Source organism: Typha angustifolia, chromosome 15, assembly GCF_048772165.1.
Source record: "Typha angustifolia cultivar Huaian chromosome 15, ASM4877216v1, whole genome shotgun sequence".
NCBI classification, from domain to species: domain Eukaryota; kingdom Viridiplantae; phylum Streptophyta; class Magnoliopsida; order Poales; family Typhaceae; genus Typha; species Typha angustifolia.
This window is the reverse complement of record NC_133253.1, coordinates 5,114,048-5,134,804: the sequence shown is the minus strand read 5'-3', so window position 1 is coordinate 5,134,804 and position 20,757 is coordinate 5,114,048. Positions and strand designations below refer to the sequence as shown.

At 36.4% G+C, this 20,757-nt stretch overlaps 1 protein-coding gene across 1 annotated transcript; it reads left to right on the top strand.

Annotated features, from left to right (window-relative positions):
- The first annotated feature begins 112 nt into the window (after positions 1 to 112).
- On the top strand, positions 113 to 20,735 carry LOC140777973 (RNA cytidine acetyltransferase 1-like). Its single transcript, XM_073122441.1, has 26 exons — positions 113 to 522; positions 927 to 1,018; positions 1,975 to 2,146; positions 2,252 to 2,374; positions 4,281 to 4,454; positions 4,657 to 4,767; positions 4,842 to 4,975; positions 5,075 to 5,168; positions 6,163 to 6,261; positions 7,672 to 7,808; positions 7,978 to 8,075; positions 12,543 to 12,666; positions 12,746 to 12,833; positions 13,011 to 13,110; positions 13,237 to 13,289; positions 14,954 to 15,130; positions 15,226 to 15,263; positions 15,930 to 16,044; positions 16,295 to 16,474; positions 16,573 to 16,681; positions 17,698 to 17,767; positions 17,846 to 17,993; positions 19,119 to 19,247; positions 19,338 to 19,463; positions 20,069 to 20,134; positions 20,217 to 20,735. The coding sequence occupies exons 1-26, from the start codon at positions 418 to 420 to the stop codon at positions 20,427 to 20,429; spliced, it is 3,075 nt and encodes a 1,024-aa protein (XP_072978542.1). The 5' UTR covers positions 113 to 417; the 3' UTR covers positions 20,430 to 20,735.
- Positions 20,736 to 20,757: the final 22 nt, after the last annotated feature.

Below are 20,757 nucleotides of genomic sequence, written 5' to 3'. Positions count from 1 at the left end.
CTTTTCGTTCCTCTCCCTCCTTTCTCTCCTATGTCTCTCCATCCCGCCGCCGCCTCCTCTCTCTTCTCCTTCATCGTCCTCTTCACCTCTCCCTCCCCCCCAGGCCGCAGCTCCAACCCATCTCCGGCGTCCCCCCCCTGGCCGCACACTTGGCCCGAGCTTGTCTATATTCTGGTCCGGTAAGCAATAACGGGCTATATTTTTCTAGCCCGGCCCGAGCCCGAGACCGAGCCCGGCTCGGCCTGCCCGATAATAAGCTCTTAACGACCCTACGACAAAACCCTGCAATAAACCCTAAAACCCTCTCCGGCCCGATTGTCTACGTACATACATCTCTCTGGTCGTCTATTCCAAACCTGTTCCACCCTCTCCATTCCTCCGCCCTACACTCACCCGCCCTCTACTGAGGTAGCCGTCATGAGGAAGAAGGTCGACGACCGTATCCGGACGCTAATAGAGAATGGCGTCAAGCTCCGGCATCGCTCAATGTTTATAATGATCGGCGATAAGTCCCGAGATCAGGTATTCTTCTTCTCTTATTCTGAATCACTTTGGGGGGGGGGGGGGGTCTGGAGCAATCGTTAGACCCCAGGTTTCGATTTGGAGCACTGCTAATTTGTTTCCCGTTGAAGTTTTGACGAGTTCCGCGATGAACCAGTGGTTTGAGTTGGTTTGGTGTGGTTTAAAATATGCTTAGGCTAAAACATATTCAATCTTTACCTGTGGAGCAGTAAAAGTCTTTTCTCTGCCAGTATCTCGTAAGAGAATATAGGAACACAGTGGTTGAGTTGAATTATTGAACCAAAGGTTGAGCCATTTTATGTTTTTCTAATCCTTTTTTGTGCTTGGGATGTGACAGTGAGATTTAGTGCACGGAATTATGCTTATTTTAGCATAATATTGATTAAACCTTGTGGTGATCGCAGATCGTGAACCTGAATTATATGCTCGGCAAGGCAGTGGTGAAAACCCGACCCACAGTATTGTGGTGCTACAAGGAGAAGCTTGAAATCAGCAGGTTCCAGCTCTTAAGTTTGAGACCCTTTTAACTAACACCTTATTTGTCATTATTTGTTTTTTAATATTTCCCACCAATGTGCTATACTTAATGACACGGTGAAGTTTCCTCACAAAATGGGGAAGAGATAGTTTAGTTGTTCTTTCCATAATTTTATTGCTTGCACCCCTTTATTTTGTTTTTAACATTGTCTATCTATATCTGTTTGGTCAGGTGTAGTATGAAACATTTGACTATGAAATGTATAAGCATTCTATTATTCTAACAAATTACGATGCTTAAACCAACACAAGCCTTGTATATTTATTTAGGCCTAAGAATGTTTGGGTGTTCTGGCATTCATATGCTTTATTCCATTTAAAACATACTATAAAGGATTAAAAGTATAAAGCTTGAAGATTTAGCCTGGGTTATTGGCTATTTTGGCTTATCTTGAAACCATTTGGACCAAGTAAAATATGCAAGTTTAAAATGTTTTGATTAGGCCAATCATAATTATACAGATTTTCTTTTGCAGAATTAGTGGTCAGGTATTCTTACCAAGTATAGTGAAGTTTTTTTCTTTTTATGTTTCTTAATGTAAAATTTTGGGTGGTAGAGTGCTTTCCCAGGTGTCTTACATGGAATCATCAGCAAATTGTAACTTACACCTTTCCAAGAAGAATATTTTCCTTGGTTTATCGCTTATCACAAACTCTTTTGAACAAGACAATTATTTTCAGAGTCTAGAGGCTCCTAGTTGTATTCTTGAGTCCTGACTGCGTTTATAGTTCTTTCATTTGCCTTTCTTGTTGATATTTTTCTAATGTATGTGACTTTTTAGTGAGTTCTTTATCTGAACTATATATATATATATATATATATATATATATATATAGATTTCAGGTTTACCTTTCGTGCTATCAAGTTTTTGATATTAAAATCTTATGCTAACCTCATTGGTTCATCTTGCTTAGTCACAAGAAGAAAAGAGCAAAGCAGATAAAGAAGTTGTTACAACGAGGACTAATGGACCCCGAAAAAGCGGATCCCTTTTCACTTTTTCTCGAGACTGCAGATATAACATATTGCTTATATAAGGACTCAGAAAGAATTCTTGGAAATACATTTGGCATGTGCATTCTTCAGGTTTGCATCTTGCATTGCTTATCTACTTAGTTGAGTGTGATAATCAGTCTACTAGCAGCATATTTCCAGATTTATCTTTTATAGTGACCGTGATGCTATTTTCAGGATTTTGAGGCATTGACACCTAATCTTCTAGCAAGAACTATTGAGACAGTAGAGGGTGGTGGTTTGATAGTGTTGTTGCTTCGGTCTCTTTCCTCTCTCACAAGGCTCTACACCATGGTTATGGTGCGCTCTCTTTTCTTTTAGACAGTTGACAGGAGCTCCATGTTTGTCATTCTTTTGTTTGACATATAGTTCAATGAGTGGTTTCTTTGCTATGTCTAAGGCTAGTTAGATTGACTACTTTGTAATAACATACCATAGACCTTTTATTATAGTGTTTAAGCTTTATGAGATAATCTGTACTCTTCTCCGAGGACTTATTGTAGCTTACATATCAAGTTTCTTATTTCTTTGCGTTATGTTTAGTTGCATACAAATTTGGATGATTTCTTTGGATTCCGTGAGCTGAAATTGCAACGAAGGAAGTATATTACTTAACCCTGATGAGGGGCTCTGTAACTTTTATGGCAGCTCTCCTCTCTGTCTTGTTTTGGCTGGGAATTCTGGTCTATTTCAAGGGGGTTAATATCAGTTTGATAGTGGGTCACTAAATCTTGGATTTCATCCTTGATCTATGATCAAATCAATCTTTTATTATTGAGAAAATGGCTTGGATGATGATGATGATGAGGATGAAGATGAAGATCCATGCTTGCAAGTTGGATGTCCTCCAAAATTATTTTATCACTTTTAATGGGGAGCTAAGGGAACTCTAGGAGCCACATGGTGCAATACATAAAGAGAAATCCCTAAATTGATGATTAGCATGTTACAAGAGTTCCTCAAGAAGCTGGCGCATTAAATTTTCCGAAGCTTTGGGTGGTGGAATATTAAATTAAATTCTAGGCATTTGCATTGGAATTCTGATTAGTATAGTAGATTTTATCTTTTAGGAGTGTATATCTAATATTTTTAATATTTGGAAAAGGATGTTGGTATATTGATTAGAACAGCAGAAGCATCTATTGGTTCTTGTTTTTCAAGAAATATATGTGCCAGATGATTGGTTGCACTTGACCTAAGCAATGCAATGCAGAATTAATGTAATTTATTGGTTGTTGCAAAATTTGTGTGCCATTGAAAATCTGAGAGAGGATAACTAAGGAAATGAAAATCATACATATGGAGAAGAGATAACTCAAACTAAAGAAAGTTTAAGATTTTTAGTATAGTTGCTTGAAATTCTCATGTGTTTTTGCCTCCTTCCATTGGAAATAAATCATGCAATACTTTTCATGTGACACTTTTAACTTTTAAGATATATGAAGAATTGTGGATGGGTAATCGGACATCCCTTAGTGTTCAACAGACCTTATAGTTCATATGATACTTTTCATCATCTTAGCATCCATATTCCAACTTTAGTGTGAAAACTTGTATGACTTATATGCATGTCTAGTGTTTAAGGCCTTTAACCAAAAGTTGTTACATTAACCTGCATCAGTTTGCTCCTTGAAATTGCACACTATGATCAGTAAGGCTTAATTAGAGAAGGGTTAGTAAGGTTCACTTAGGAAGAGAATAGGTTTGGATCCTTTAGATCTAAATAAGGAAAAATGTTCCACTTGGAATTGGACTGGACTTTAAACTCACACAACCCTGGAAGATTTTCCAATTAGGGTCGGTTGCCTAGGTGAACCTCAAATCTTAATTACGGTAGGCTATCCTACTTGGTTTGGAAAGGCCCCCTTCCACTTCTTTATCTGAAGCTGATCTGATGGTGCAACTTGAATAATTTGATCAATAGACAGCTCTCATATCTAGATCAGTTCAACTACTAAATCAAAAGAAAACTATGTGTTAATGCCTAAATCACTTACCGTACATCACATTCTCATGAATCTTGTCATCCACATTCACAAAATGGTCATATCACTGGTGAAAGGCTTTGCCATACTCTTTTGATATTTATTTTTTTAATCTACAGATGTTGGATGATATGTTTGACAAAGTGAGAGCTTTTATTTCTGATCACATTGCAGTGGTCCTTTAATGAAATCTTTACTCGGTCCTGTGCTACCAATTGCAGGATGTACATGAGAGGTTTCGAACAGAGTCTCATTCTCAGGCTGCTACACGGTTCAATGAGAGGTTCTTGTTATCCATTGCATCATGCAAGGCGTGTGTTGTAATGGATGATGAGCTTAATGTCTTACCAATATCATCTCATATAAGATCAATTCAACCTCTATCAGTCTTTGAGGTATTGCCTGCTGTACTGTACTTACTGTTTAAATTATGTATTACCTTCTTAATTCTTACTCAGCTGTCTGATACTTATTTGCACTCACCTAGAACATCAGGCAGTCAATCACGTTCTTTTGGTCAATATGCATGCACTTATTTTGCTCCTTACAATTTCTGTAATCATCTACCTTTGGCCTTTCATTTTACTTCTTGTTAAGGATTCTGAGGGGTTGTCAGAAAGGGAGCGGAAGCTGAAAGATCTAAAGGAGAAATACCGTGAGGACTTCCCTCTTGGCCCTCTTATTGGGAAGTGTTGTACTTTGGATCAGGTACAGTTGACATGACATGCTTTGGCTACATGATGGTATTTCATGACTCAACTAATATTTCTGTCTGTAAATAGGGAGAAGCTGTTACTACTTTTCTTCATGCAATTCTGGATAAAACACTAAGAAGCACTGTTGCTTTAACTGCTGCTCGTGGGCGTGGAAAATCAGCCGCCCTAGGTCTTGCTGTTGCAGGAGCTGTTGCTGCAGGGTTCTATCCTTGAACTGAGAAAAATCTCCATTCATCTCTTTGTCATTTTGTATCCATTTTTTGTAGCTCAGTCACCCCTAATCAATTTCCTTTGGTTAGGTATTCAAACATCTTTGTCTCTGCTCCCAGCCCAGAGAATCTCAAGACTTTGTTTGAGTTTGTCTGCAAGGGAATCAATGCTTTAGAATACAAGGTTTGCGTCTTTCTGAAATCTTTTGGTCTCACCTTATTCTTTTAGTAAAATTGCACTCAGAAGTTAATCTCCATATGCCAACATGGATGCATGTGTTATTCTCATTTTTCATTGTTTTTTACTTTGCTAAGAGATGTGCTGACATAGTCATTGATTGACTAATGATATATCATGTGTCGTAGTTCTGCATTGCATGTCAGTGCTCTCTCTCTCTCTCTCTCTCTCTCTCTCTCTCTCTCTCTCTCTCTCTATATATATATATATATATATATATCTATGCCCATATGAACTATAGAATCTATAGGAAATGGATAATGTTGGGTTGGATATAGGAGAAAAGTCACATATATCATAGTATTCTTAAGAACATTAGGTGCTATAAGATATTATTATCTTGAGTTGGCGGTTAAAAAAAATTTCTGCCATTTCTACATTTTGAATTAGAAATATAGGCTTATTATTATTTGGATTTTTGGGTTATCCATGCCTTAGAGATGAAACAGAACCTCTAAAGCAAAAAGTAGCTATCTCCTTCATGAAGCCATTTTCCATGCCTAAAGGAGTTTCTGGAGAGGTTGCTCCTTTTGGTATCAGGAGCCTAAATTGCAATGAAGAATAGATTACTTTACCACCAACTGGCTGAGTAGCTTTTCTTGTAGGTTCCTTTATTATCTGTTTTTTTTTTAAAAAAATTTAATAATTTCGCAAGGAATTTGGCACTTTTTTTAAATGGTTGATATTGAATTGTCAATCGATTGTAAATTTTTGTCGGTTCATTTGGAACCTTCTCATCATTGAGTTGGGATCTAGGCAACTTGCCCGACCTTATATAGTTGGCAAAATCGTGGATCTATAGTTATATACCAACATGAGAAAGGTTGAAAGATGTACTTTCTTTCTTTATAGTTGCCTCTGTAAACTAAAATGCCTTCCAACCTCGTAATTTGCTTAACTTTATTTTGCTATACCTTTTACTCATACTTATTTTTTATAGGAGCATCTGCATTATGATGTGGTGAAGAGTGCTGATTCTGAAGCGGGGAAATCAACAGTTCGAATAAATGTCTACAAGCAACATCGCCAAACAATACAGGTAATTCATCTATAGTTATGAATTGGGATATTGGTTGAGATATTCACACTATCACACAATAAGTTGTCAGTTGTTTCTGTGCAAAATTGGATAGATGGATAATGGGAAATTTCTCTTTCTACTGGACCTTTTGTAATGTACTAATAGGGGTGGCACAAGATATGAGTTGTGTGAGCATAGGTTGTAGATTTAAATATTAGTTCTATTCTCAATTACCAAATTTTGGTATTCAATGTCCCTGTTTAGTAGAACCTACATGATCTGAGTTGTGTTCCTTCATTTAGTTTACAGAGATCTGCTTTTGATTTCACACCGCAGTTTCTTCTAAGCTTAGTACTTTAGCATGATAGACCTAGGAAGGGATAATTGTTATACTTCTAGTAACTTTGATATGAATTTTGCTTTCCTCTGAGAAATACTTATTGCCCTTGCTCTGCAAATGAAGATGATACTGAGTGAATGCTATTCCTGAACTTTCATGTGCCTAATATTAACTATTTTTACTGCTGAAATTACTTTTGTGGAGTAAAATGGAATTGGAGAATTAGTAAGCAAGGATAAAAGTGCCAACGACATTGGTTGTGCAGCAGTTTGTTCCCATGGTACCATGCCAACATACAGAATGTCAGCATGACATATTGAGCCTTAGGTGATGCTAGTGCTATTGCTCAATTTCAATACCGAATCAGCATGGTGGTCGGATAGTACAGCTTCTGCTGCCTGGCATTTAACCCTATGTCAGTAGTGATGTTCAAACTTCAAATTCACACCTAGTTAACTCTGAATAAGTAAGCATTTTTTTTATTATCGTGCCCTCCTTCCTAGCACTTAAATCCATGTTGTTACTGCTGTATGTTGTCCACGGGGAGGCTGTATGTGCACCTTCTCATGAAGATCATCATGTTGAAGGCATAAGCTAGAGTATATAGTGCTCTCTATTCAAAATCATGGTTAATTATTTCTAGATTTTAAAATTTGATTAAGCAACTCTTTCAAATATTTTGAGATTAAAAATTCGATGTTTATCCTTAACATGAAAATTGTCATATTGTTGTTCAAACTCAGGATGTAAATATTAGAGATCCAAAATATCAATCCTGAGTATCTTAGACTCTTTGCAGTCTTCTTGATGTTTTTATTCTATCAGTCAGGTGGAAATACAGGTATTTATAGTTAATATTTGCAGATGTCTAGGTTCCTAATTGTAAGTAAATCTCATTTGTTTCCTGTCTAATGACAGCTTCAGTACAACTTGTTCTACAGCTAATGGTGACTCAGTTGAAGTTAGAACTTAGAATTACATTTTCTCCTTTAATAATTTCTGTTCCTTGTGTAAAAGAGCACTTTCCACAATTTTTTTCATTACTAGCTTTATACACGTGTCTGCTTACAATTCCTCTTTTCTAAAAGTACTTGAAGCCGCATGACCATGGAAAGCTTTCTCAAGTTGAGCTGCTCGTTGTTGATGAAGCAGCAGCAATTCCATTACCTATCGTCAAGTCTTTGCTTGGGCCTCATCTGGTTTTCCTTTCATCAACTGTCAACGGGTATGTTGTGTTTCTACTATTTTTCATGTATCCTACACACATGCATAACCCTGTGTATCTAACTATTTTGAGTTACATTTTTTTGCTGTGATGGGTATATGCATATGTAAATGGAAGTATGTGGTTATCTACTTACAGCGTGATTGCTTCATGCATTTTATTTTTGAAGCTACGAAGGCACTGGGCGCTCATTGTCTTTGAAGCTTTTTGAGCAATTGAGATCACAAAGTCTGTCATCTAGACAGGGTACTCATGCATCCAATTCTGGTAAGTTCTATATCTCTATTTTAGTTCATTTAAGTGGGCATCTTCAAAATGTAATTTATGAAGCGTGGTAAAATTAGAGCAACTATACAAACTTTGGTGTCAGGTAAAAAGCGTGGATTACTACTTCAATATAGCAAGTTCATCTAGGAATATTTAGGCTGGTAAATTTAATTGCCCTATTGCCAGCCACCTAATGCTTAAATTGAATAGATTCTTGGGCTGAAATTTATAAAAAATTGGTCTTTTCCTACTCAGGATTTGGCCCCATTCTCGGGATTCTTAAAGCGTAATTCTAAATTTTGAAAGAATCAGATTGCAGCATATATTATTAAATGATAGGATGATTAAAACAAATAGCAAATGAAGGTCAAAGGCTGATAAATAACAAATGGTGCAATACCTTTGAGCTTGGTTCTATTTAAGTGTAAGGTGCTGTGGGTATTGGTCAATGTAAGGGTGACTATGTGGACATAGGTACTCTAGTAGACAATCATGCCAATATCAAAGGCTTCCAGAGAACACCTTTGATACTTGATGCTGCAACCATATCTTGCTATGTTTGGTCTCATGACAAGAGTATGTTGTGAAGCAACACACAATGAACACAAAAGTTGATAGTTTAATCTTAGAAACAATCTATACTAAACTGCACCTAGAAGGATACATATTTCTAATATTCTTGTATCCTTGGTTTTTTTGAAAATTTCTTTCATCATTGTTATGATCTGATCACATGGGTTAACTCAACCAAGTCAACTTAAATTAGTTAGATTTATCTTGTTGTTTTAAATTTCAAATAAATCAGATAATCTATATGTGGATCCGATCCGCTAAGATTTTTACTCTTATAAATAAGAGTAGTTATGCATTGATAATAATCGTGGAATGAAAATTGAGTTAAGTTCATCTTTATCTTTTACCGTAGTCGTTAGATCGTTTTATCTTTTTAAGAGTAGATTGTAACTATAGAAGTCTTCTGATATTTCAAACCGTAGTCATCATCTGATTCCACCAGCCACCCTACTTTATGACAGTTCATCACCATCTTTGGTCGTCCGCCACATTCTGACGACTGCCACAACGTCGGATATTTACCGTTCTGACTTTGCTCCATTTTTTCAATTTTATCTTTTTATTTCGACTACGATTTACGTAAAATCAAAACTATTAGTGCCACTACAAAAATTTTCATAATTTTCTTATATTCAGATTGGTTCAGATTTGGTTCATAACATTGGTATCTTGGATGATGGTTAACATGCGATCCAAAACGAACGAAGAGGGAGCGACCATAGAGATCAGAAACTCATCTCTGTTCTAGTGAGAGTTTTTCTGGCACCCCTGCCATCGCCACCAATAGTTGATGACGAGCCGCCGGCTTGAGCAAAGGCATTTTTTAAAGATTTTTCTAACGAGGTTGCTAGATTTGCTGCGGAGAGCGCTGAGAGGATCGAGAAGGTGATCCAAGTCTTAATGACAGTTATTTGGGCTCTTTACTACCCATCCACCTACGCAGCGTCGCTGGCCATATCGGAACCAGCTCCGCACTGCGAGACAAACCCAAGCAATGAGGGAAAGAAACAACCAGGCAAAACCGCGATCTCAACTCCTCTGACAGCGGTGGAGACCCCTTTGGCACTGCAGAACCTCCCAGCAGCCTCTTTCGTGCCGGAGGAGCCCCTAATAGTGGCTCCGACACCGTCTTCCCCAAATGTGGTGGAAACTAGGGCTCGAAACCCTAGCCTTACACCAGCGATGATCTAAGTGCTCTCGGTCCAAGCCGTTACATCCACTCCCTTTCTTGGATCATCTACACCCAAGCCTCTAAACTATATGCATTAAGACCCAGGCTCGAACCACTCGTAGTTAGTATTTGGCTTAAGCCACCCGCGGTCAAGGCAGACTATGGCTCAAACAAGTGGGCCATAGAAAAGAACTTACCATGGGGCTCGCCTCCACGTGGCAGACGAGACTCACATAAAGATCAAGGGCATGCATTTCGAGAGCAACGGAAGGTATGAAAACCACCGTGGACACTTTAAGAATAAGGTGGTTGGAAGCGTGGTGAATTGTCACGATAAGATTATGTGAGTTAAGTCGGTCAAGTCAACTTGAGTTAGATTTATCTTATTATTTTAAATTTTAAATAAATCGGATAATTCTCATGTGGATTCGATCCGCTAAGATTTCTCCTTCTATAAATAAGAGTGGTCATGTATTGATAATAATCGTGGAATGAGAATTAAGTTAAGTTATTTTTATTACCTTATTTTTATCTTTTACGCCGTTAGATCGTCCTTATCTTTCTATGAGTATATCGTAATCGTAGAAGCTTTCTAATCTTTCAAACTTTAGCCACCTTCTTTCTCCAGCAGTCATCCTACTCTACGGCTGTCCATTACCATCCTTAGCCGTCCGTCACCCTCCGACGACTGTTGAAAGATCGAATATTTACTATTTTGTCTCATTCTGACCTTACTCCCATGGATGGTCGTGTTGGTTGTCACTTGTCGTGCCAGTAATGGCACGACACTTGATACGGGGTGTGCCACGTGTCGGCCAGTACATCCGCATGCCGATCATTGTGCCATGTGGAGCCATTTTTAAATTTTTTCTTATTTTATCAATCATTATTAAATCAATTGATCAATTGAAGGCTTAAATAAAATTGATGATAATGAGACTGGAGATGATAATGATGATTGTAATGGTGATGACGATAGTAATGAGACTTAGTTTGGTGACGATGATGATGGAGATGAGACGTGTGTCTCTGTTACACAACCTTTTTAGAAGTATTATTTTTATAGAGGACTTTGAGTTTGTAGGTAGCAGAACACCAGGAGAGGTGCACCCACATGATGATATGAGTTCATCATAATTACCATCATGTTAATTATATCCAGCAGGGCCAGAATATCATTATTATACTCTATATCTATAATCTACATATGCTTATGGTGTGTCTATGTCAGTGTCGTTCATATATTCAATATTCATATTATATCTTAGAAGAATTACAAAATTTCTATTTGTATGAAGACTATGTGAGATATCACAACGTGCAATACTATTGGTGAATAAATTTTGAAGAACATCGACAGTATTTAATGTAATATTCTCGTGTTATTCTTGTATTAGTAAATAAAGTTTTTTATCCTTCTTGTTATTTTATGTTCAACTAGATATTAATTTTAATTATTAAACTATTATTAATTAATATTATGTGTTTAATTATATTATAGAGTGTTCAATCATTAATATCAGTTTTAATAATGTCTTCAATTATAGTATGTGTTGAATAATATTTATATTTATATGTTGCTTTGTCTTTAATAAAATGTCATTTACAAAATTAATCTAAAGATAAAATATTATAATATAGGTTTTAAACTTTTAATACCTATATTTAAACAAAAAACTAAAGATAGACATATCGAAGACCGAAAAGTATATTTAAATATCTTAAAAAAATATTATAAATATTATAAATGCGTGCCAGTGGCATTGCACGGCAGGATATATAAGTTTGGAAAGCTGGATCGAATTTTTGGGAAGGATATAAAAGTTAAAGACAGGCTATATACCGTACTAATTCAATGATTCAATCTAAATGTAGCATATTAAATGTAGATGTTCCAAACTAGTTACCTTGGAAATGTTAGAATTCTTACAGGAGGCATTTAATAAGTTGAAACATATGGATGTAAAGACTCACGAGTTAGAAGAAGACCTTTATCCTGCAGTAAGCTGTCTATCAAATCTCTGTCCATCTACTCTCTTTGTAATCTCATTATTTCTTTTATCTCTTCCTCTTCTCTCTTTGATCTCCTTTACTTGATAGCTTTAAAATGAGGTGGTTGTGTAATGTATAGTCGCTCCATTCTTAATCCTTCATTAAAGAGTCCTATTGACATCTGTACAAGGGATCCTCTCCTGTAGCCTAATGTTAATCGTGCCAATCTGGCACAGTTCTTTTTAGCACTACTGGGGGACTCTGTGGTGTGGGACTTGCCTTTTCATATCGTTTGTGCTATTCAACATTTTTGGTGCCCTCGCTTGGCTATCATGCCTTAATGAGTGAAATCCTTTTTAGTTTGTGGTCTTGTTCATTTCTACTACAGTATCTTGTTCTCCATATTGAAGTTTTATCCCTTCAGTTCTGTAATTTTTACTGAGGCACAGTATGGTTCTCTCTGGCTGAAAACTTGCATGTAACTTCAACGTCACAGCAACCAACTGATTTTAGTGGCTTCATAAGCCTTGTGGTTCTCCTGTCTGCTAATATTATTCTTTTATTTAGATAACTTTTCTCAGTCCATTTCATTTTCATTTCAATTGGCAACTGCAGTATTTCAACTGTTTGGAGAATACATGGAAGAAAGAATCTTTTGGTATCCCAATAGCCTCTGTTATCATGTGATGATAGTGGGATGTGAAGTTGATCTATTTTCTTTTGGTTTGTAGGTAGGGAATTCACAAAAATTGAATTGACTGAATCTATCAGATATGCGTCTGATGATCCGATTGAGTCTTGGCTTAATGGTCTACTCTGCCTAGATGTTGCAAGTTCCATTCCAAGTATTAGTGGGTTAGCATTACCATCTTGATGGCAACCTTCTATACTGCATCTACAGTGTACTTTCTGATGACTCTCTTTGTTCATGTAGAGCACCTCATCCATCAGAATGTGATCTTTATTATGTCAACCGAGACACACTTTTCTCATATCATAAAGAGAGTGAGATATTTTTGCAGGTAATCTTGTTGCAGTTTGCCTTTCTCTATTGGCTTCTAGATCCAGAAACTTCTGCTCCTATTCATTTTATTATTGATCAGTTGCTGCAGAGTTGCATATGGATTTATGTGGAAGTTATGAAGTAGTACTGTGTTGTTGAGATTAATTTATGTTGCTTTTATCTACTAATATGTCAGCGAATGATGGCTCTTTATGTGTCCTCCCACTACAAGAATTCACCAAATGATTTGCAACTGATGGCCGATGCTCCTGCACATCACCTGTTCGTGTTGCTTGGTACAGTTTCTTACGTGAACTGTCATTTTGTACAATTATGATGCCACCCATACCCTTTCCAAGTCGGCTAACATTTTATTGTTCTTATAACTCTGCTGTACTAATTTGTTCGTCAATTGTTGTCAGGTCCTGTTGACGAGTCAAAAAATCAACTCCCAGATATTTTATGCGTCATTCAGGTTTTAACTCTATCATGCTTTATCGATTGAAACTAATATGGTATCTTATGTGCCTGCCACCAATCAGTGCCTGTTCCACTGCTTTAATGGAGCAAATGTAGACCAGCATTTATGGAACACCATAGATGTGTTCCCATTAGCAGGAGCAAACAATTTTGTTCATCTAGTTTGAGTTACTTTTGGCCCATATGGCAGTGAGAAATAATTATCTTCTTTGACCAGCTGATTGCCTAGACACCAAGCTTGAGAAAAAGTATGGCTAGGTTCTGCTTGAGGTCTGTCTAGGTCTCTGCCTCAGTCTCTTTTATCATGTTCTAGTTTGTAAGTTCATCTTTAATTTCAAACTTGTGATAAATGTTGCGAGATTTGTGAATTTCTATCATCTTGATATGTTCTGAATTAAAAGACAATGTTTTATATATATCCCTTTGGTTTTGTGTATTTATGTCAACATTTTTATTTATTATTTTTTGTTTTTTCTATTTTAACTGCTTTGATTTCTGGGTGGCTGCCTAGGACCAACCTAGTGCCTAGATATTAGGTGGTCACCTATCTATCACCTATAGTTCTTTTAATTTTGGAAAATTTTCAAGTAGGTTCAGTATTTTTGGAGGAATGGATTTTAAGACTGATTCTGAATGATAATGTTTTTAGTGCTTACTGAGACTGCACTTGTCTAACCGTGTACTACTCCTATACTCTTAAACACATCTATGAGGTGTCCATATTATTGGACCTGGATAGTATTCGGTCTTTTGCGGTTAATTATGTTTCATCATTATTCATCTATTTTAGACCAGCTTTGAGTGGCTTATGGATGCCAACATCAGATTTGGATGCACAGCTGAATGTCTAATTTGGCAAGGAGAATGATAAGCGCCAATTTTATCTCTCTGGCTGACCTAGATGGTAATATGGGAGGATTCATATAACGAAAGCTGGTTTAGGTGTTGGAAGATTCAACTCTCTTTTAGTCTAGAGAGTTCAAATTTCATTCATGGGATTATACATATTGATGCAGAGTTTTCTAGTAGTAGGTCAGTATTATAGTAAGACTGCTGATTGGTGATTAAGTTCCGATTGAAGTTTCTTTTAGTAGATCAATCTGGCAATCATGTTCTCCATTGGAGAGAACGGAGTGCCATGGATTATTGTTTGCTGGGTAATCATGTCTCAGGGGAACGAATTGTTTGATGGAGAAACTTGTGTTAGCGGACTCAACGAAGTTGCCGCAATGTGTGCAGGATGCTTTAGCGGAGTCTGCACATGTAACTGGGAACAACCAAACTAGTTAATTTCCAGCTATTAGATTGAACCTCAGTTCCTCACCACTGTTTAACCCTATTTTGGAGGATAATGTACAACATTCTGAGCATCTGCATAATGGTTCTAAGATCAAACAGAGGTTCTTGAGGCTTCTGAATTGTTTTAATAGATCAGTATTCCTACTAAACCTAAATTTTCTAGCGAATTAAAGTACCAAAATATCTCACCAAACTTTAGTTATTAGTTAGTCAACTTATAATATTAGTAGAATCAGTGATTTCTTAAAAATTGCAGATAATTTTTCTATTTGTGTTTGCTGGTTTCAGATGGATATTTAGGTTTTTTTATCTTTTGAAAATCTAATGTCTAATTGTGGAATATTTTATCTTACTCATCAGGTTTGTCTAGAAGGGAAAATATCACAGCAATCTGCTATAAAAAGTTTGAGTGAGGGTCGCCAGCCTTTTGGTGATCAAATACCTTGGAAATTTTGTGAACAATTTCAAGACGATGTATTTCCAAGTCTTTCAGGAGCTCGAATCGTGCGAATTGCTGTCCATCCTAGTTGTTTGAGGGTAACTTTCAATTGCCTGCCAGTTTCTTACGAATTTTCTCTTATTGTTCTTATTCTTTTTTGATATTCTGCATGTTTGCCATTTGATTTTTGCAGTGCGGATATGGTTCAGCTGCTGTGGACCTTCTAACAAGGTTTGTTCTTTATACTTTCATAATTTCCTTATGCCTACATGGTATCTGTGTTTCTTTCAATGGACAGTCACCCATGAATATCAGGTATAAATGTCAGGCCTTTTGTTATGAATTTGATTGAAAAAGTGCAAAGTGCAAAGTGCAAACAGCAATGAGAAGGATCTACATGGATATTGGATTTTAATAAGTTCGACACCAGTTGAATGTTGGTTATCCTTTACCGGCATGGTCTATCTCTTACCTTGTAGTTAGAACACATGCTCTTCCTTATTCCTCTCCTATTAAACCCTGTTTACCTTCAATCTATTGCTTGTTCTCCTTGTGAGGTGAAACTACACTATACTCCAGTGGGCTATTTAAATGATGAATCAATGTTCAACCACTTATTTGGTAGTCTGCTCTGTGGAAGGATAATTTGGTTTACAGCTTTTTGTAGCACTATAACTTTTTTTTATTCTATATAATACTCTCTCTCTCTCTCTCTCTCTCTCTCTCTCTCTCTCTATATATATATATATATATATATTATTGTATGTCAGAATTTCCTTTCAATTGGCTTGCAGGCATTTTGATGGTTTCACAAACATAGGGATTTTTTTTTCCTGTTTTTTTGCTGTCTTTCTGGTGGTTGGGATAATGTGTAAAGTTTTACCTCTATGTATGCAGGTACTACGAAGGGCAGATGACACTTTCCCCAGAGGACAATGAGGATGAAAAGGAAGAGTCCAATGAGGAGGAAAAGGAAGAGTCCGATATTAAAGTCACTGAAGCTGCAGAGAAGGTAATTGGATTATTTTGATGGTACATGGCTTTAATTAATACCTCATGCAGGAAATCATAAATAACTTTTTTTGTAGATATACCAGTAACTGTATCTAAATTATTTATCTCAATGGGCTTGGTTCTGGAATTTGCATTAGTCTGAAGATGTCTTCAGCATGTTGTGGAGTCTTTTGTGGTATCAGAGGCCTTTGATGTCATAAATTTGATGTCTGTTTCTCCAGCCTTCTAACTTCTATGCTTGCTTGCAGGTTTCTTTATTAGAAGAGAAAATAAAGCCCAGGACAAACCTTCCTCCTCTTCTTGTGCATCTTCGTGAACGTCGTCCTGAAAAGCTCCATTACATTGGTGTCTCTTTTGGATTAACACTAGAACTATTCAAGTTTTGGAGGAGACTAAACTTCTATCCATTCTATATTGGCCAATCTCCGGTTAGCATTGCCCATCTATCATTGTTTCTTGTCTTATGAACTGATGTTCTTCAACTCTTATGTTGGATATAATTGTATGTTTCTCTGTTTTTGTCCAGAGTGCTGTAACTGGTGAGCATACTTGCATGGTCTTGAAGCCTTTAAACAGTGATGAAATTGAAGTTAGTGGATCTGTTAAATCTGGATTTTTTGATCCCTTTTATCAAGGTGAGAACTCCATTTGATTTTTTTATGTCTTGGCTTGTCGTTTGTTTAGCTGTGTGGTCAACTTCCTTGTACTTGTTGGCTGGATAGAGGGTCAGAAATGGTTCTGGCTGATATGGAATTTTTTCTAATGAGGTTAAGAGGTTGGGTGACACGACAGAATAATCCTGGCATGATGTTATAGCATGTTGGTTATGTCTAGTATGAGTTGTATGCAATATTGTGAAGATTGCCAATGGTATACTGGCAGTCATAGAACCGCATAGCGCATATGCAGTTTGCGGTCGCATCTACAGTAGCAATAAAAATACTAAAATAACTTAGGTAAAAATTGCAAATTAATATATGGAGAATAATCTTCATAATATCTTATCCATTAAGGATGCTATTTCCTAATCATCTAATTACTCGATAAGTATTTTCAAGCTATCTAGTGTATTGAATATTTTAGCATATTAAGCTAACGAATAGGTAAAAATTGCGGATTAATATATGGAGAATAATCTTCATAATATCCTTATCCATTAAGCATGCTACTTCCTAATCATATAACTACTCAGTAAATATTTTCAAGTATATTAAGTTGCACCAACAATATTAATTAATAATAAAATATTATGAAGCACTACAGATATTTAATACCACGATATATGATATCTTAATTTCAAAACATATTATTTCATATGCATATGAGGGCCATATGCATATCCAGCAAATATGCTGCTATTGGAGGTCAATATGTGGCCCACTTTTGCGCATCCGCTTATGCAGTCAATATTCGGTCACATTTGTGTGCGGAGTGTTCTCAAAAAGAGTTTTCTGTTTGCATATGTTGGTTATATGTGGTTGGACCACATAATGCATATGTGGGGTGGTTGACCCACCGCCACCGCCAATGCAATCGCTTCTCAAAATAATCATTGCATGTTTTCTATGTTTGGTATGACTATTGGCAATCTTTCTATCCTTGCTCCTAATCTCTGGCAATAGAATAACATGAGTTCCTTGGACTTTTTCAGATTTCAGACAAAGATTTAGGCGACTTTTGGGTAGTACTTTTCGTGCGTTTAAGTATGAGCTGGCGACGAGGTGGGTTTGATTTATTTCTGTTCTTTGGGTACACACATGGAGCCATATGCTTATAATTGTTCTTGAAACTTGTGTTAGTATTTTGGCACCAAAGATAATTTTCACAGACCATGAATCTGCATTAGCTGTCTCCCATGATACATTGAAGCAACCAGGGGACTTGTTATCTCCATATGACATGAAGCGCCTAGAGGCATATACCAATAATCATGCTGATTATCATATGGTGAGTGGGTGAACACGAAATAAAAAAGAATTATTTTAGTCTCTTCCTGATCTTAATTCATTTTTCTTTGCTTCATTCATTATTTACTTACTCTGTGCTTTTCTCAGTACTTTCATGATCTTCTGAATTGTGTTAATTAGATTTCTTTCACTAAGACTGCGAGAACATGATTTCTTCTCTTTTAGTTATTTTGATGGTGATGTCTATTACACCCCTAATTTTGTTGCATATATCACTTCAGAGTTTCCAAAGACTATGTCAAAAGTTGAGAAATTTTACATGAGAAGTAAAACCAATAGACATCAAAACTAAAGTTTTTCTTGTTGATCTAGTTGAGAATTATCATAAGTGTATACTTTAATGCTGGTTCAGTTTGTCCTGCTACTTGTTGATTGCTTATACTGCTGCTGTTGATTTGTGGTCGATCTTGTCCATGAGAGCAATGTGCATTAGAGAAGTCATTGTCATCTCTAATCACGAGCTTAAATAGCTTGATAAATTGTCCTAGTCCTTTATATGTTAATTTGCACCTACTAACTATCATGGTATAGTTAGTCATAAATTAAGGGGGCATTTTGACATGACAAAATTGACGTCTATTGGTGCACATGATGTTTCAATTGGATAAATTATATAGCCATATTATGTAGATCTTTGATGTAACAAAAGATGGTAACAATGTCAAGAAGCTGATGCTCTAAATTTATCTTTAGTGAGATTTAATTCCTCCAGTGTGCTATGAAAATTATCATTTTTCTGTTCAAGTGCTGATATGTAGTCACTTTTTTTCCCTCTTTATCGAACATATAACATTTGATTTATCATTGTTTAATTTTTTTATCTTATATTCCTTTTACAAAGTTGACTTTAAATCCATGGGATTTTCTCTTCTCTGGAGATGAAGTTTACATGGAGATATGTAAAGTTCCATGGATTCATGAACGAAAAAATTATCTCAAAACATAGACTTTTGTGCTACCACTGTGTCTGATTAATGAATATTTGCTATTGCATTTGAGTTTATCTATCTTTCCTCTTCAGAAATACAGATGTTATTTAAATTATGAATGCATAACTTTCTATAGGAGGACGTTAATTTAATTTTTTGTATGTTGCATTGTCCAGATTCTGGATCTTGTGCCTACGGTCGCGCATCTATATTTCCAAGAAAAGCTTCCTGTAACGTTATCTGCTCTTCAAGCATCTGTTCTATTATGTATGGGTCTCCAGAACAAAGAGATTACTTCTGTCAAGGTGAGTTCACTAACATTAAAAAAGAAGATAGATTATCATTTACTGGATGTTATGTTGCATAACTGCATATTCTGGTCTATAACTTCGCAGGAAGAGATGGAGTTAGAAAGAGAGCAGGTACAGTCATTATTCTTTAAGTTGATGAAGAGATTGTACAACTACCTATATGGCATTGCCTCAAAGGAAATTAATGAAACTTTACCTCGACTTAAAGAAGTAAGTACATTTTTGTTATTCTGTATATTTATTAAATTTCTGATTATTTAGGTTGCAAGGATCATCTCTGGGTGATGAGTTATTAATGGATTATGAGTTACTGATCACTTCATCAACCTACGAACAAAACCACAAGCAATATTATGAACCCGTGAGAGGCATAGCCTTTGTTGTAGCATTACTTAGGAGTACCAACAATTCTGCAATCTGTTACTGCACTTGATCTAAGCCGTGTTAATGCATGTTAACTATCTAGAAGGTTGCACATATTAAGAATCTGGAGTGGTGTCAGAGGTCGATTATAGAAAAATATGGTAAGCCGTGCCATGTGTCCCAGTGAAGATTTAACCAGTACAAAGTCTGGTCCATAACTTGAACCATCAATATAGAGTTCATGGTGGTAAATCTAAAATTGCTCTAAGCAACACCATCAGTGTGGTTGGCATACTGGAAGCATTATTGCTGCTTCCAAAAATTTGCATTATGGGTCTACTGTAGGAGAAGAGGTCTTGTCACATTATGCCATGATAATACAATGACAACTTCTATGAATTTACTGTTGTCCTAATTGTTCTAATCTAAGCTTATCTCAAATCATTCAATAGATTGAAATGACCCCTCACAGCAAGACGGTGGATGAAGATCTCAATGAAGCTGCCAAGGAAGTAATGGTAAGTACTTTCTCTCTTTATGAAGTAATTGTTAATAATAAACTTTTCTTTTCTTTACTAATTTGTTGGGAATGCTTTCCAGATTAATATGAAAGCAAAAAATGAGGGTATCTTGAACCCAGACTTGGAGAAGATTCTCCAAAATGGAGTTAAGTTGTCTGCAAGTGGCCTGATTAGTATAGAGTCCAATAGAGACAAAGCTGATAAGCAAAGAAAGAAGAAGGAAACGGGCAAAGACAAAAGGAAAGGACATGACAGTGACACGAAATCTAAGAGAAAGAAATTTCGAAGATAAAATTGAGAGAAAAGGACAAAAGATGACAGAGCTTCATGCAATTCTTGTAAATGTGGAGGCAATGTAGTTGTACTGATGCTCCTGATTGGAAGTTGAGCTACTGTTGATTCTTCTGGCTTTGCTATAAATTAGCACTTATTTATAGCATGCCACAAAACTTTGGAGGTATGGAAGTTTGATACAATTATGCGGCTTTGCACGGAGGATAAGGGCATTGAGTCTGTCTGGTCATCCATGCAGTGTTTCTTTTCCATCTTGTATCAACTTACGAAATTTTTGGTTATATTACTGCAAATGTTGGGTTCATGAATAGTGTCTCCAGGCTAAT

What these genes read in the sequence shown, in the direction of transcription:
- LOC140777973 (XM_073122441.1), top strand. Translation starts at nt 418, where the DNA reads ATGAGGAAGAAGGTCGACGACCGTATCCGGACGCTAATAGAGAATGGC. An exon ending in AAGTATGAGCTGGCGACGAG is followed by an intron (nt 17,768 to 17,845) that starts GTGGGTTTGATT and finishes AACTTGTGTTAG; the next exon opens with TATTTTGGCACCAAAGATAA. An exon ending in AAGAGATTACTTCTGTCAAG is followed by an intron (nt 19,248 to 19,337) that starts GTGAGTTCACTA and finishes ATAACTTCGCAG; the next exon opens with GAAGAGATGGAGTTAGAAAG.